At 45.5% G+C, this 17,329-nt stretch overlaps 1 protein-coding gene across 4 annotated transcripts in view; it reads left to right on the top strand.

Moving 5' to 3' along the window:
- LOC140065583 (alpha-tectorin-like) overlaps nt 1-17,329 on the top strand; it is a 54,660-nt gene that overhangs the window by 23,397 nt on the left and 13,934 nt on the right. For 2 of the 4 annotated variants that reach the window (XM_072113177.1, XM_072113175.1), the window contains exon 6: nt 2,184-2,213. The exons of the other annotated variants lie outside the window; for them this stretch is intronic. In XM_072113177.1, the coding sequence (XP_071969278.1) occupies nt 2,184-2,213 (30 nt within the window). The remainder of the gene's footprint in view (nt 1-2,183; nt 2,214-17,329) is intronic. 4 annotated transcript variants of the gene reach the window in all.

Genomic DNA, 17,329 nt, shown 5'->3' with positions numbered 1-17,329 from the left:
AATAATATACTATTCTTATGGTATGGTAAACGGCCCAAAAGGAAACCCAAAAAAAATCTTCCTAAAAATCGATGATTTTCATTTCCTCCACCAACAAAGAGTTAAATAAATCTCACCAGTTATCTATAGATGCCCTAAATTATGTACCAGAAAAGTGCATCTCATATGGCTAAAAATAAGCCCCTATAGGTCCACATTAAAAAAAAGAAAATAAATTATAGCCTGTACAAGGTGACAATGCAAATCTGCTCTGGATGGCTCCTCCCTCCATTCTATGCCCGGCTGTGCGCCCATACAGCAGGTTATCACCACATATGGGGTATCGGTGCACTCAGGAGAAATTGGGTATCAAACTTTGAGGAGCCTTTTTTCATTTAATTCATTACAAATGTTTCATTTTCCACCCAAAATGAGTGTATTGTGAAAAAATATTACAATTTGTAGACTGCACCTCCATTTTGCTTTAACCCCTATAAAACACCTAAAGGGTTAACAAAAGTGTTTTTTCATACGTTGAGGGGGTATATTTTCCATAATGGGGTAATTTACGAGTCTCGCTATTATTTAGGCCTCTCACAGTCAATTAAAAGTTGAGCGGGTCCATCTAAATACGGGTTTTGGTGATTTTCCCAAAAATGTGAAAAGTGGAACCTAAATTCTGAGCCTCATAACATTCTAGTAAAATATGTGGAATCTTAAAAAACCATGGCAACATAATGCAGACATTTGGGAAATGTAAGGCCCCTTCCACACTAGCGTTGCATTTCACGTCAGGGTGCAATGCGTGAAAAACTGACGTTTTTGGCTGCGTTTTTGTTCCATTTTTCCTTGGAGTCATTAGCGTTTTTGCGTTTTTCACGCGCGTGTTGTTCTCATTTTTTTGCGTTTTCGGTGCGTTTTTCACGCTCGTTTTTTAAGTCAATGGGACTTTTTCCAAGGGACCATGGTTCGGGAATAAAATGTTTTATTTAATTGAAAAAGAATGTCTTCTGATAAGTTATCAGATGTATGCAAACATCTGCAATCTATTCTTCACTGTTCCGCGCGTATATTATCTCCCGACAAGTTAACAGATGTGAAGAACAGTGAAGAATAGAATAAAAACAGTGAACACAGGATCATTTAAGTGAAAAACACAGCGACCACAGGATCATTTAAGTGAAAAACACAGTGAAGAACACAGTGAAGAATAGATTGCAGATGTTCGGCACATCTGCTTACTTGTCGGGAGATACGCGCGGAACGGTGCGAACAAAATCTGCAATGTGTTCTTTACACATATATATTGTTCTTCACATACTATTTTGTTCGCACCGTTCCGCGCGTATCTCCCGACAAGTAAGCAGATGTGCCGAACATCTGTAATCTATTCTTCACTGTGTTCTTCACTGTGTTTTTCACTTAAATGATCCTGTGTTCACTGTTTTTATTCTATTATTCACTGTTCTTCACTGTGTTTTTTTAACTAAATGCTCGAGCTCGAGCAGGGGAATTATTCAAGTCACCTAGCAACCCATCCATTTAAAACGCATTGCACTCGCATTGCACTTGCAATGCTTGCGAGTGCAATGCATTTTTGATGCGTCTCCATAGACTTGAATGGGGCGGGAAAAACGTGCGTGAAACGCAAAAGTAGAGCATGCTGCGATTTTGACGTGCGTCAAAACAAACGCAAGCACGCAAGTGAAAAACAACGCAAATGAGGAAAGACCCATTGGAAACAATGGGACAGAGTGCAATGCAAGTTCTGCGCGTCAAAAGCACGCGCAGAACTCGCGCATGAAAAACGCTAGTGTGGAAGGGGCCTAAGTTATCCATTTATTTGGGTGCTATGACTATCTGTATTAAAAGTAGAGAATTTAGAACTTTGAAAAGAAAGAATTTTCAATTTTTTTTTCATAACTAAACACAATAGATATCATCCAAATGTTCAAACTAGTTTGAAGTAGAAAGTGTCACGAGAAAACAATCTCAAAATCCCCTGGATATCTCATAGCGTTCCAAAGCTATAAGCACTTAGAGTGACACAGGGCAGATCTGAAAAGATATGAGTCCTGAAGGGGTTAATTTCAGCTTCAGGACATGTTTATAGAAATTAGACAAGGTTGGTTATAAAGGATTGATAAATTGACTATTGAGAGAAAAAGCCGGATAACTGACATGTTTATTTTCAATTCATACAGAACAATCACTTAGATGGGATAAAAAATTAGGTGAGTAAGATATTTATCTGCTTTCAGTGTAAATAATAAGAAGAAATACATTTCCAAAATATTTGCCAAGTTGAATTCCATGATTCTGTGCCACGCTGCAGGGAGACCTCCGGGTCACTATCTGTGGTCCTGTGTAAGTTACATGTGGCCAAGGGCTTAAAGATTCTGTCATATAACAGCAGAGGACAGGCAGGAGAATCTTCAGGAATAAGCGGAGTTCTAGATTGGATCATAATTGTTAAGTCGGTGGTCAAGGTTGGGACAACCTGCAAATATGATCAGCAACCAGATTTAGGTTAAGAATAAGGAAACAGTCAGAATAGAGACTAAAACCATCTCATGGAGTAGCATTCTAGGACTTTATATTGCTCAGGAGTAGAGATGAGTAGACCCGATGTTCCCGTCCGGGTTCGGTTGTGTGAACCAGACATATTGCCGGATTGGCAGCTGAACAACTGATTCTCAAATTGACGCTCTTACCAACTAGCCATGGATATGGCTTCCCCCTGGCCAATCACAGTCATGGGTAGTTTCTAGCATCAATTTACTGGTTTGGCTGTTCAGCCTCCAATAAATCCGTTCATGTGGCCAAATCCAAACTGGAACATCGGGTCCTCGGTTCATCTGTACACTGGAGCCCTGTTGAGGGAGTTAATTTTATTGCCCAAGAGTGTAGAATATTTGTAGACATTACACATCTTTACAATAGTTTATTCCACCAACAGATTTTTTTATATGATTACGTGGAAATTAATTTCTTGGACATGCAATTCCTAAAGCAACCTCTGCAGGCAGCACATTAGTCATGTAGGTTGAAGATGGGTTGTGTTACCAGATTGCCAAATCCTTTGCAATCATATCTGACCGGGGCCATACAAGAGAGATTGGGATTGGAAAGGCCACATTAACCCTGGATGACTTAATTGGGGACAGTTTTTTTTTTCCTTCTGCGTGTGAATCTGTCTCTTGTAACAGCAGCCTCAGGGTATGAAATATATTTATACCAAACCCTCCTAGATGTCATATTTCATACATTTACATGATTTAAAAGTCATCCTGGAAGCTACATACAAATGAGCTGGAAGAATGAGATGAGTCACTTTTAGAGGCTGGAGGTAGGTCATTTAAAACACCTCTGTCTGGGGCTGTGGATAGTGGTTCTGTGAGCTACAGAGCTTGACATGCAGGCAGTTAAAATATAGTTGCGATAGGCTCTACAGATATAGCTCCAATCACTGACTTAGACTGCTTGTATCTCTGGCTTTGTGGCAGACAAACACAATTATCCTTTAAAATGACACAGGATTCATTGTTCTAGCTGATACAGAGCCCAAAATAGCATCTGAAGTGTTTCTCCCATCCAAACTCTCAACATGGCTCATCTCAATCAAAAAGTGACTCTTCTAAGATCATTTGCATTGCATAAAAAAGAGAATGTAAAATGACTATTGTATTCTACATCTAGAGGGGTGGTAAATTATGGTATAAAATTCCCTTTATATACAATTGATAAGAATGCAAATAAGTTTTCCAAGGTGTTAAATGGAAAACAATACCTCCTTTTGCTACTTTGAAAGGCAGCCCCCTTAACACCAAGTATGACCTAGTCTAAAAACATGATGTGGGATTAAGCCAAACCAATATATCTATTCCAGACCCCCAACCGCAGACAGCGCTGTATCAACCTGGTTGGGTCTCCTCAGTACAGTGTAGGGAATTGATTTGGCTGTGTGAGAGGCTATTGACTAGGGTCAGACAGTAGGTGTTCTAGTTATGGAGAGATTTCTAATTAAGGCCACCTTAAAGGCGTGTGGAGACTTAAAGCCATAGATGCTCCACTAGGGAATTCTGGGAAGAATGCACCTAGGAAAACTTATTTGCATCTGGGCAGTGATGGTCTCTCAGCAGAGCTCTCTGTAGTGCTGGGGGACCTCATCTGCCCGGACTTGTTGGAGGCTCTTTGAGGAGATGGTGGTGGAGGGCAGGATGCTGCCGTCACTGAGGCAATTCACTATTAAGGTCATAATTAGAGATGGGGGAACTTGTTAAAATTCGGTTCGTCCCGATTCGCCAAATTTTTAAAAGAATCATGACGAATCACATTAAAAACAGGCATTTCCTGGCTGCAGAGAGCCTGTAGGTTGTTGTAGAACGTTGTGCCATGCTTAAATATGCATAGGGAGAGTGGTTTGGTCTTCAAACAAGTGAAGCCGGAACGCAGCCTGACAAGGTAATGTCTGTACCACCTCAAAATGACCGAGCTGAGGGCCAAGATCCCACTACAACATCACAGAGTGCACTCTTTTTACACTGACATCAGATGATTCCATAGATTACTACAGAACCTGTTCTGTTAAACGCAAATACATGTAGAAACCCTCCCAAAAGAGTGGAGAGGGTGTCGGCAGTAATTCTGCATTGATGTCACTGATCATTTTGCCTTTCATTTCATCCGTCAGTGTCCGCTTTCAATCGGTTAATAATCCATCATCAGTATTGCTAAAGCCAAAAACAAACAGGAGTGGATCCAAAAGAGAGATGACCAGTAAATGGGATACCTGCATGTCCCCTGTGTTCTGTATCCACTCCTGCTTTTGGCTATCAATCCTGAGGCTTTTCATTCCTTCTGATAGATGCAATGAAGGGGAAAACTAAACATAATGGCAACATCATAGAGTGATGGAGGGTGAAAACAGCATTATGGAAATCGCAGGGTGTTTTAAAGAGACAGCGGTAAGTTGGCAGCAGCAAGACTAGGCCACAGAGTGGCACAATGACAAGTCAGGGAAGTGGTGGAAACATGCAAGACCACAGAGTGGCACAATGACTGAGCACAGAGGCGGTGGCGGCGGCGGCAGCAGCAGCAGGAGGAGGCCACAAAGTGGCACAATGATAGATTGTGGAGGTGGCGGCAGCAGCAGCAACAGCAGGAGCCCACAGCAGAGGAGGCCACATAGTGGTCCAATGACGAAGTTTGAAATGAATTTGAAGTTGAAATTTTCCATTTTAATTTGAAGGTTAGAGACAACACATGCATCTTGCATTACAGTTTTCCAGAAAATATCTGGTCTTTGCCCAAGAAGAACTGCAAAGGTAGCACCAGCAGCAGGAGGAGGTCAGAGGCGTGGAGGTGGCGGCAGCAGAAGCTGCAGCAGGAGCCCACAGAGCCCACAGCAGAGGAGGCCACACAGTGGTACAATGACAAAGTTTGAAATGAATTATAAGTTGACATTTTCCATTTTAATTTGAAGATTAGAGACGCCACATGCATCTTGCATTATAGTTTTCCAGAAAATATCTGGTCTTTGCCCAAAAAGAACTGCAAAGATGGTACCAGCAGCAGCATGAGGAGGAGGTCAGAGGTGGGGAGGTGGCGGCAACATGGTAGGCCACAGAATGGCACAATGATATAGTGTGGAAGTGAAGGCAGAGGTGTGGAGGTGGCGGCAGCAGAAGCAGCAGCAGGAGCCCACAGAGCCCACAGCAGTGGAGGCCAAATGGTGGTCTAATGACGAAGTTTACATGAATTCGAAGTTGAAATTTTCAATTTTAATTTGAAGACTAGAGACGCCACATGCATCTTGCATTACAGTTTTCCAGAAAATATCTGCCCAAATATCTTTGCCCAAAAAGAACTGCAAATGTGGCACCAGCAGAAGCAGCAGGAGGAGGGGGAAGAGGTCAGAGGTGTGGAGGTAGCGGCAACATGATAGGCCACAGAGTGGCACAATGATATAGTGTTGATATGGCGTCAGCATCAGCAGGAGCCCACAGAGTGGCACAATAATATATTGTGGAGGTGGCGTCAGCAGCAGCGGGAGCCCACAGAGTGGCACAATGATATACTGTGGAGGTAGCTTCAGTAACAGCAGCAGCAGGAGCCCACAGGGTGGCACAATGATATAGTGGGGAAGTGGTGGACAATTCCAGTCCCTGGTAAAGATGGTAGAAGGCAGATGGAGCAACTGACAACAGATGTGTGGCATCAGTTGGGTGGCAGCATCAGAATAGTGTCTGAGGCAGGTATTTAGAACCCAGACTCATTTCTCAATGTTTGGGGGAGGCGTCATGGCTGATCTAATCTGATGCATAGGGCATTGGTGAGTTGAAATCCTGGCCGATCCAAGCCTCATTCATCTTGATAAAGGTCATTCTTTCCACATTACGGGGGGTAATGATGGCCCCCGCCGCACTGAACACCCGCTCTGATGCCACACTACTGGCCAGGCAGGACAGCTTCTTTACTGAAAACTCCGCAAGTTGCGACCACGCATTAAATTTGGCTGCCCAGTAGTCCATGGGATGCTCTACCGGGGTTGTAAAGTGCTGTCCAAGTAGGCCACCCCCTGCTGGTGCAGGGTCTGCTCCATGTCCTGCTTCTGCTGCTGGTGGTGGCAGCTACCTCCTCACTAAGCGGGTGAAGGAAGGTGCTCATTAAGGAATGCAAAAAAAGTCACCCATTTTTGACCGGTAGCGATGGTCCAAGAAAGTGGAGAGCCAAAAGTCATCCCTATGCCTGATGTTAACTATTCATCTGTCACTAGTTAGGCAAAGCAGCATGCTGCGGGCCATCTGCGCAAGTGACTCTGAGGGACTCCTGGCCTCCATCTCCATTGTAAACTGCTGCAGTGCTTCTGGGTCATCTCACTCGTCTTCTTCCTCCCCGGATGCTCCTGCTCTCTTGTCACCTGAGTGGAAAAACCACCAGATTTCCCCAGACTCTGCTTGTGCTCCAATTTCCTCCTCCAATTCCAGTTCAGCCTCCACTGGACTCATGTGGCCATGAGATGTAGTCTCCACTTCTCCAGTGCCCTGACCAGACAGATTTTGCAGCATGAGTTCAAAGACATGAAGCAGTGGAAAGACATTATTCATCCCGCAGTCCTGGCGACTTGACAAATAAGCCAGAGTAAACAGCAGGTGCTGCCAGTGGCTGACATCAAAGTTACACTGGGGAGTACTCCGGTCCGCTTGCATCATCAAAAATCATTAATGGCTTTTCTCTGTTCATACAGGCAGTCAAACATATGGAGGCTGGAATTCCAACAAGTGGAAACATTGCATATCGGACTATGTTGGGGTAGGCCGTTCTGACGATGCAACTCAAGGAGGGTGTGCTTGGATGTGTTAGAATAGCTGTAGTGCATTCACTGTTTCCTGGGCATTTTTTCGAATGTCTTGCAGATGGGTGGAAGACTTGAGGAAACTGTTGACCAACCATAATAAATAAGTGCGCCAAGCAGGGCACATGGGCCATTCCTCATCGGTGCAGCGTGGACACCATGTTCCTCCCATTGTCTGTCACCATGGTTCCTTGACTGGCTGGAATGGCGGCAGGATGGAACTCCACATCTGTTCCATGTTTCTCCCAGGCCAGTGGATGGTGGTGATGCTGCATGTGTTGATGCAGGGTCGTGGTGTCAACATTAGCTCCATGGCCACGCTTCACGTTCTGCCCGCAGATTCTACATATACAGACGCTTGGCTCCTCTGGTGTCCTAAGAAACTGCCACACCGCCGAGGTGGTTATTTTAATGCCAAAACTCTGCACTGAGAGACTACTAACACCGCTGCCTCGCTGAGCCCCTGTACCACTGCTTACTTGGACCTCCGGAGCAGGGTTTGTACCCCATGGCCGTTTGGCTCCTGTGCTCACACTGCTGCCACCCTGCTGACTCATGGCCACAGTAGCGACTTGCTGTCTGTTCCACTGCCTGAAGTGCAAGCTGACACTCTCTTCGCCCGACGATGATGAATCCATTGCTACACCTAGCTCCCAAGTGCAATTGGCTACATCATCATCAATATGCGTTTTCCTGTCACTGCTACTTTCCTCAATGGTGTCAGTATGCACAGCCAGCCTACTGCAGGAAGCAGAGGAGGTCTGCCCCATCTCTTCACTGCCAAGTCCTCAAAAACTTCATCCTAGCTGAATAGTGGCGCTGAGCCTAGGCCACCTAGTAGCTCTCTGACTGAGGGAAATGAAAAGGACAGAGGTTGGTTGAAGACAGGTGAGGGACACTGACCTGATCCTGGGCCATACCAACTAATTGTTGTATCTGATGAGCCCACAGACTCTTGGCTGGGGTTGTCAGAAGTTTATTTGAGGAATTGGGTGACCTAGTCAACCAGTCAACAACCTTTGGGTTGTTGATCAACACACTGCCGCTGGATGACAAAGGCAGTTCTGGCCTCACAGAGTCACCCCTGCTATGACGTCACCTTACTGTGCTGCAACCTCTGCCTGCTCCACCTGCCACCTTTCTGTCTGACATAGTGATTAATCAGCTACTTGGATTTGACACTTATTTGTTGCTCTCAACTTTATCAACAAAAGAGTATTGGAATTTGCGTTATACAGATACCCCACAACAGACACCCTGGGATTGTAGTAGAAATCATTACAGAAAGTATGTGGAGTTTACACAGAATTCTTTCTATTCACTTCAACAACAAAAAAGAACTGCTATTTGGGGTTTACAGATCCCCAAAATTGGACAACCTGGGATTGGAGCAGAAATCAGTACAGAAAGTATGTGGATTTTACAAAGATTTCTTCCTATTCACTTCAGCAACAAAAAAGAACTGCTATTTGGGGTATGCAGATCCCCAAAACGGACACCCTCGGAGCAAAAATCACTGCAGCACAGTACAGTAGAAGCAGCTGGACGCTACAGGCAGCACATGCAGTGTGAAGTGCCGAGATTAGAAAATGGCTGCCTCTTTTTATAGTCTGTGTGACATCAGGTCTGCACATGTGATCGAGGGTGTTCCTTTCTCCTTCCCAGAGTTCTCTGCCCCATGTAACACATTGTATTCAAGCCCATTTTATTAATAAAGGAGGAAAAAAAAACTTTGGTTCCCACGAATCCCCGTAAGCTTCGGATTCATGACGAATAAAATTTTCTGGAAAGTTCTGGAATATGCGGAAATTATATAAACAAAAACGTAATCCCTTCTGTCACCAATCCAGTTATAGATCCAGACCTCGTGGCTGCAGGTAGGTGTCAAGAAGAAATATCAATTGAGTTTGAGATTTGATGATAGGAAATGAAGGGACAATGTTTTGTGATAACTGATGGGAGAAGCTTTTTGGAGAATTATAGTCAGGAGGCTTGTTCCTGTCCCTCTGTAGCTTCCTAAATATTCTCAGCCTCAATGTTTACAAGCACAAGGTGGAAGTCGCGGTATGGGTCCCGGGCTCACCCTTGCCCCCCGCCCCCCACAGGCGCATTGCTAGCGCCTCTCACATATGTGCCTGTATTCTCGATCCCATCTACCTGTCCTCCTGTTGTTAACCCTGGATTGGACTTTGACCTTGCATCTCTGTCGCCTGCCCTGACCTTGTGCCTGGACCTGAGCACGAGAATGTCTCCTGTTAAGGTACCTCGACCTCAGCTGCCACCGCAGGCTAGTTGCACCTGTGGAACGATGTGGTGGTACCCTGCTGCAGCAAGTCCATCCCTCTTTGCGGCGGGCTCTGGTGAAGACCAGGTGCCACTTAGACTCTGGTTCCAGGTGTCGGCTAGTACCACCTCCCACGGTTGTCCAGTGGATCCACGCATCCCGAATCGTGACAGTGGATTTATCATACACTGAAGGACTCGGGCTGTAACCTGTGACAGGTACCGGTGCAGGCAAAAGCTAGTGTGGGGGACGGCCCAATCCACCACCAAGCACCCCCCACTTATCACCTCTCCACTCCTACTTGGCTAACAGGAACTCTATGACCTATTGATCAGTTATTTGTTTATTCATTTATATACACTTACTAGGGAAGGGGGAGTTTGAATGTTTACAAGTTTTTAAACTTTTTTTTAATATATTTATTTTTTTATTATAATTTCCGATCTCCTCGGGTGTGTGAACCATAGCGGGGCCTTTTTACTTCTATTATATACAGTGATACATCTGAACGGCAGAGCATTGTGACAGTACTGCTTAAATATAACCGGCTGCCTATAACATGTGATAGATGTGACCCAGTGACCGGCCTGTGTGCCTCGCAGAGGCTTCTGGGAGTCATGGCAAATAATCATTGGCTCTTAATGATGACATTTACCCATGAACCCCCACTGTTACTTGCTGCAGTCACATTTGACCATGTCATCTCAACAGGTTAATCACATGGAGAGTATATTGGCAAATAACCTGGTTGTTGTGAGACGCCCTACCCGTAGTAAGGTTGATGCAACACAAGTTTCTCTTTGTGAAGAATTTATTAATATAAGCAATGGACTACGCATTTCAGGGGTGGTCTACCCCCTTCATCAGGTCCTTAAAACGTACTAGGTAAAAATAATACAATACAATATTTATCCATATACAAATGTTTAGGCAAACAATAAAATACATAGTGATGAAATTTGGTTACTTTAAAAAAAGAGAGAGAAAAGTAAAAATGAGAAATGTAAAAGCATAAATAAATAAATACACAAAACAACAATCAGAATAGACATAGAGTATTTGCATGTCATGGAAAAATAATAATATAAATATAATGAAATAAAATTTCTAAACTAAATGTGTGTGGATTTGAGAAATTAGGTATATAGGGCAAAAAATATCTGTATTTATTATATTTATATATTTATATAATATTTTTTTTCTATCTATTTATTCATGCCTATATACCAGGTTTCTCACCTTTACAACAATTACCATCATTCCCACCCTATCCCCATACCATTTTATCAAAGCTCAATTATATAATTACCGTATATACTCAAGTATAAGACGATCCGAGTATAAGCCAAGACCCCTAATTTTACCACCAAAAACTGGGAAAAACTATTGATTCGAGTATAAGCCAAGTGTGGGAAATGCATTTGTCACAGACCCCCCCACCCCCCCAGTATATAGCCAGCAAGCCCCTGTAGTATATAGTCAGCCAGCCCCCTGTAGTATACAGCTAGCCAGCCCCTAGCAGCATACAGCCAGCCAGCCCCCAGTAGTATACAGCCAACCTGTCCCCATGTAGTATACAGCCAGCCTGTCCCCATGTAGTATACGGCCAGCCTGCCCCCAGTAGTACAGAAATCACAGGTAGGGACGGCACTCCTCGTAGTTGTGGTGCACGAGAACAGGCGAATACACGCCAAACGTACATAGAAGAAAATATCCCAGCACTCATTTCTTGCTTCGTTGCCATAGGTTTATTAATCAGAAGTCATATATACAAATAGAACGTGTTTCGAACGTGTTTCGGCAACTACTAAATGCACTTCCTATAGACGCTTATTTTATATTATGTGAATGGGTCCCCTACTGTTGATGTCACATCCTCGGAAAATCCAGATCGAGGTGTGAGACCATCAGGAGGCGGTACTTCATACATCATTTATTTCACCAATCGTTTCTATGAGTGAGGGAAACAAAACAAAATCAGTATAGTTATAGGAAGAAGATGAACAGATCATTGAATACCAACACAAAGTTACATTTTGGTTACATTGAAATCACGATTTAACCCCTGTGGCTCCAGAGTGTTCAAAGTGTAAATCCAGAATGCTTCCCTGTGTAGCAGGAGTTGTTTCACACTACCTCCTCGTCTAGGTTGTTCAATTTTTTCAATTACCATAAATTTAAGTTGTGCAATGGTATGTCCGCATTTCTGAAAGTGAAAGAGGATGGGCTGGAAAACATCTTTACATCGGATCGTGGATTTGTGTTTACTGATGCGTTCAGAAATACGTTGCATCGTCTCTCCAATCCACTGTAGAAGTAACCACACGGGCACCTAAGGAGATAAACCACATTTGTGGAGTTACATGTAAAGAAACCTTTTACTTTAAATGGATGACCTGAACGGGGATGGTAAAATGTATCTCCCCTCATTATGTTGGAACATTGAGCACAGTTCAGACAAGGAAACGCTCCATTCTTTCTAGTGGCAAGGAAGGTTTGTCGTGGGACCCTTAGTGTGCTACCAATATCTGCTTTCACCAATTTTGTGTGCAAATTGGGAGCTTTCTTGTTACAAATTAATGGTCTTTTTTTAATTCTTCCACATTCGAAAACGAGGTCCCTAAAAGTCTCCAATGTTTCTTAACAATCATGGCAACTCTACAATTGAGAGGGTGAAAACGATGTGAGAAAACAATCCTTTTCTCCGCATCAGTTTTAATGTTCTGGGGTGTCTCCATGGACAATCTTGCCTGTTTTAAAACTCTCTCTGGATAACCCCGCTTTCTGAATCTCTGTTCCATCTCTTTAAATCTAACCTCTTTCATTTCTGGATCGACCACGATCCTATTTATCCTTTGGAACTGAAAGTTAGGTATAGATTTTTTGGTTGAGAATGGATAGTTACTTTTAAAATGGAGAATACTGTTTCTGTCTGTCACTTTCCGGTATAGGTCAGTTGTGAGAAAGCCTCTTGCATCTTTCATCAGTAATGTATCGAGGAAGCTAACTTGAACCAAATCTGAGGTGGTGGTGAACTGTAATTCTTCTCTTATGGAGTTGAGAATGAGAATGAACTCATCGAGGGCTTCACGTGGCCCCGCCCATATGCAAACAATATCGTCGATAAATCAACGCCATAATTTTACGTGTCTCTGATATAAGGGATGAGTATAGACATGGTCTTCCTCGAACATCGCCATGTAACAGTTTGCATAGGGCGGAGCCACGTTCGACCCCATGGCCGTTCCGCACTTCTGTAGAAAAAAGCTGTTCAAATATTAGTCTTAATTCCCTCGAGAGCAACCTCCTAGTGGCTTCAATACCCTTAACATGCTCAATTGAGGTGTAGAGGCTGACTACGTCTATGGTGACAAAAATGTTATCTATCCCCACCCGTTTGATTTCTCTAACCAACGACAGAAAGGCTGCAGTATCTAACAGAAAAGCAGGTGTTTTCATGACTAATGGTGTCATTACCTTTTCTAATACCTTGGCAAGGGGGGAGAAGATTGAGTTAGTGGACGCCACTATGGGTCTCCCCGGGGGATCTATAAGGGTCTTATGGACCTTTGGTAATATATACAGTAGTGGTGTCACAGGGTCATGATTAATCAAATATTTAGCAAGTGTCTCATTAATGGTTCCTGTTTGCATGTATCTATCGACCATAGTAATGATTTTAGATTAAATATGGGAAATCGGGTTGCCAGGTAGTAATAGATATGTTTTAGTGTCGGCTAACTGTCGTTCAATTGCTTTGACATAGGCGGACCGGTCTAAAACAACGATCGATCCGCCTTTGTCAGATGGTTTTATAATTATCTCCTTATCAATGAATCAAGTGCACTAAACTTATGACGATTGAGATTGCAATTAACCTTGAATTCACCCATTTAATTGCGATTAAGCAAAGCATCCACATCTCTTTTGACAAGACCAATATATATCTCAGTGGGGTGAGATTTTTTCGGAGGAGAAAGAGCTTTTTAGTTTCAGACTAGAGATGAGCGAACATACTCGTCCGAGCTTGATGCTCGTTCGAGCATTAGCGTACTCGAAACTGCTCGTTGCTCGGACGAATACTTCGCCCGCTCGAGAAAATGGCAGCTCCCGCCGTTTTGCTTTTTGGCGGCCAGAAACAGAGCCAATCACAAGCCAGGAGACTCTGCACTCCACCCAGCATGACGTGGTACCCTTACACGTCGAAAGCAGTGGTTGGCTGGCCAGATCAGGTGACCCTGGGATAGACTAGCCGCTGCCCGCGCTGCTCGGATCATTCTGTGTCTGGATGCCGCTAGGGAGAGAGCTGCTGCTGGTCAGGGACAGCGTTAGGGTGCTAGTAGATTACTGTTAGGCAGGAGTGATTCAACAAGAACCCAACAGCCCTTCTTAGGGCTATAATAACGTTATACTTTTTTTTTTTTTGTTTGCTTGTGGCTGGGCTTGCTGGCACTAGTAGTGCAGCTAGTACCATATTGTGAGGAATTTGCAGGGGGACTTGCTACCGTTGTGTTTAGCTCTTAGTGACACACATATCCACCCGAAAGGAGAATCCAAACGGCTTACTTACGCCTACAATAGCGTTATATATATTTTATTTCTGGTTGATCTGCTGGTGGCTGTCCTTGCTGCAGTGCATATACTAGCCAATTGTGAGGAATTTGGAGTGAGACTTGCGACCGCTGTGTTTAGCGCTTAGTGACGCACATATCCATCACAAAGACCGAAGTGGGAAAATTTATTAGGGGTTGGATTTCAATTAGGCACAGTCTGCCATTTCCTTTTTATTTTCCTTTTATTTTTTCATAACTCAGCGTCATCTCATCAGTGTGCTTTCATACTTGGCTAGAAAATAGCCATAGCAATAGGATAGCATTGTTTGGTTTTAAAAACTAAAAAACACAAAAAAAAACTAAAAAACACAAAAAAACACAAAAAACAGTTAAAAAAAAATTAAAGTTATATAACATTCATTTTCAAAATGTTTAACCCGAGGGCTAGGGGTAGAGGACGAGAACGAGGGCGGGGACGTGGGCGTCCATCTACTGCAGGGGTCAGAGGCCGTGGTCCTGGGTGGGGTGAGACACCACCTGCTGATGAGGGAGCAGGGGAACGCCGCAGAGCTACACTCCCTAGGTTCATCATGTCTGAAGTTACTGGGACTCGTGGTAGAGCACTGTTGAGGCCAGAACAGTGCGAACAGGTGATGTCGTGGATTGCCGACAATGCTTCGAGCAATTTGTCCACCAGTCAGTCTTCCACGCAATCCACCCATGTCACCGAAATCGGCACTCCTCCAGCTCCTGCACTTCAGCCTCCTCCCCCCCAGTCTGCACCGCCATACTCTGAGGAACTGTTTTCTGGACCCTTCCCACAGTCACATACCACTTGTCCGGTTGCTGCTGAGCAATTTTCCGATGCCCAGGTTTTCCACCAGTCGCAGTCTGTGGGTGATGATGACCTTCTTGACGTAGTGGAAGAAGTGTGTAAAGAGGTGTCCGACGATGAGGAGACACGGTTGTCAGACAGTGGTGAAGTTGTTGTCAGGGCAGGAAGTCCGAGGGGGGAGCAGACTGAGGGATCGGAGGATGATGAGGTGACAGACCCAAGCTGGGTTGAGAGGCCGGGTGAACACAGTGCTTCTGAGACGGAGGAGAGTCCTATAGCAGAACAGGTTGGAAGAGGCAGTGGTGGGGCCAGACGGAGAGGCAGGGCCAGAGCAGGTGCATCAGCGCCAAATGTGTCACGTAATGAAGCTCCCGTGGCGAGGGCTCCCGCGGCGAGGGCTAGATTTTCAGAAGTCTGGAGGTTCTTTAAGGAAACACCGGATGACCGACGGACTGTGGTGTGCAACCTTTGCCAAACCAGGATCAGCAGGGGTTCCACCACTACTAGCTTAACTACCACCAGTATGCGCAGGCATATGAATGCTAAACACCCGAATCAGTGGCACCAAGCCCGTTCACCTCCGGCCGTGCACACCACTGCTCCTTCCCCTGTGTCAGCTGATAGTCAGCCCCCTGCCCAGGACCCTGGCACAAAAACCCCATCGTCGCCTCCACGATCCTCCACAGCATCCACCAGCGTTCAGCTCTCCATACCCCAGACGCTGGAGCGGAAAAGAAAATATAGTGCAACCCACCCGCACGCCCAAGCCCTTAATGTCCACATCTTCAGATTGCTTAGCCTGGAGATGCTGCCCTATAGGCTAGTAGAGACCGAGGCCTTTCGCAACCTCATGGCGGCGGCCGCCCCTCGGTATTCGGTCCCCAGCCGCCACTACTTTTCCCGATGTGCCGTCCCAGCCCTGCACCAGCACGTGTCAGACAACATCATCCGTGCCCTGACCAACGCCGTTTCTGACAAGGTCCTCCTGACAACGGACACGTGGACGAGTGCTGCTGGGCAGGGCCACTATATATCGCTGACGGCACATTGGGTTAACTTGGTGGAGGCTGGGACCGAGTCTGACCCTGGGGCTGGTCATATACTGCCGACGCCGAGGATTGCGGGGCCTACCTCGGTCCAGGTCTCAAAGGCCTACTATGCCTCCTCCTCCTCCCACCCCTCCTCCACCTCCTCCTCCGAACTACCATCCGTGGGCATGGCGCCATCAGTCGCTAGCTCTAGGCACAGCAGCAGTGCCGTCGCTAAGCGACAGCAGGCGGTGCTCAAACTGCTGAGCCTAGGCGATAAAAGGCACACCGCCCAAGAACTATTACAGGGCATCACGGCGCAGACTGATCTGTGGCTGGCACTGCTGAACCTGAAGCCAGGCATGGTTGTGTGTGACAACGGCCGTAACCTGGTGGCGGCTCTGCAACTTGGCAGACTGACACATGTGCCATGCCTGGCCCATGTGTTAAATCTCATAGTTCAGCGTTTGCTCAAGACATACCCCAATCTGTCTGATTTGCTCACGAAGGTGCGCCGCATCTGTGCGCATTTCAGGAAGTCCAGCACAGATGCTGCCACTCTCAGGGCAGCGCAGCGCCGCCTCCAACTGCCCGCTCACCGACTGTTGTGCGACGTGCCCACGAGGTGGAATTCAACATTAACCATGTTATCCAGAGTTTACCAGCAGCGCAGAGCGATTGTAGACTGCCAGATGTCAACTTCCACCAGAACTGGTAGTCAGGTCAGTCAGCTTCCTCAAGTCTACAATGAGGAGTGGACGTGGATGTCTGATATCTGTCAGGTGCTGAGTAACTTTGAGGAGTCAACACAGATGGTCAGTGGCGATGCCGCCATCATCAGACTCACCATCCCGCTGTTTGGCCTGTTGAAAAACTCTCTGATCAGCATGAAGTCAGAAGCTTTGCGCTCGTCACAAGAGACGGGGGAAGAAGATTCCCTTGTTGATAGCCAAAGCACCCTCAGGTCTGTTTCTCAGCGCATATCGGAGGAGGTGGAGGAGGATGAGGAGGAAGAGGAGGAGAATGTTGGCGAGACACAAGAGGGGAGCATTGCTCAGACCTTCACTGTTCAGCGTGTATGGGCAGAAGAAGAGGAGTTGGAGGAGTTGGAGGAGGAGGAAATGGGCAGTCAGGCCAGTGAGGGGAGTGAATTCTTGCGCGTTGGGACTCTGGCGCATATGGCAGATTTCATGCTAGGCTGCCTATCCCGTGACCCTCGCGTTCAAAGAATTTATTCCAGCTCCGATTACTGGGTATTCACTCTCCTGGACCCACGGTACAAGCAAAATCTTT

Source organism: Engystomops pustulosus, chromosome 6 (genome assembly GCF_040894005.1).
Source record: "Engystomops pustulosus chromosome 6, aEngPut4.maternal, whole genome shotgun sequence".
Lineage (NCBI taxonomy): Eukaryota > Metazoa > Chordata > Amphibia > Anura > Leptodactylidae > Engystomops > Engystomops pustulosus.
This window is presented reverse-complemented; position numbering and strand designations above follow the sequence as displayed.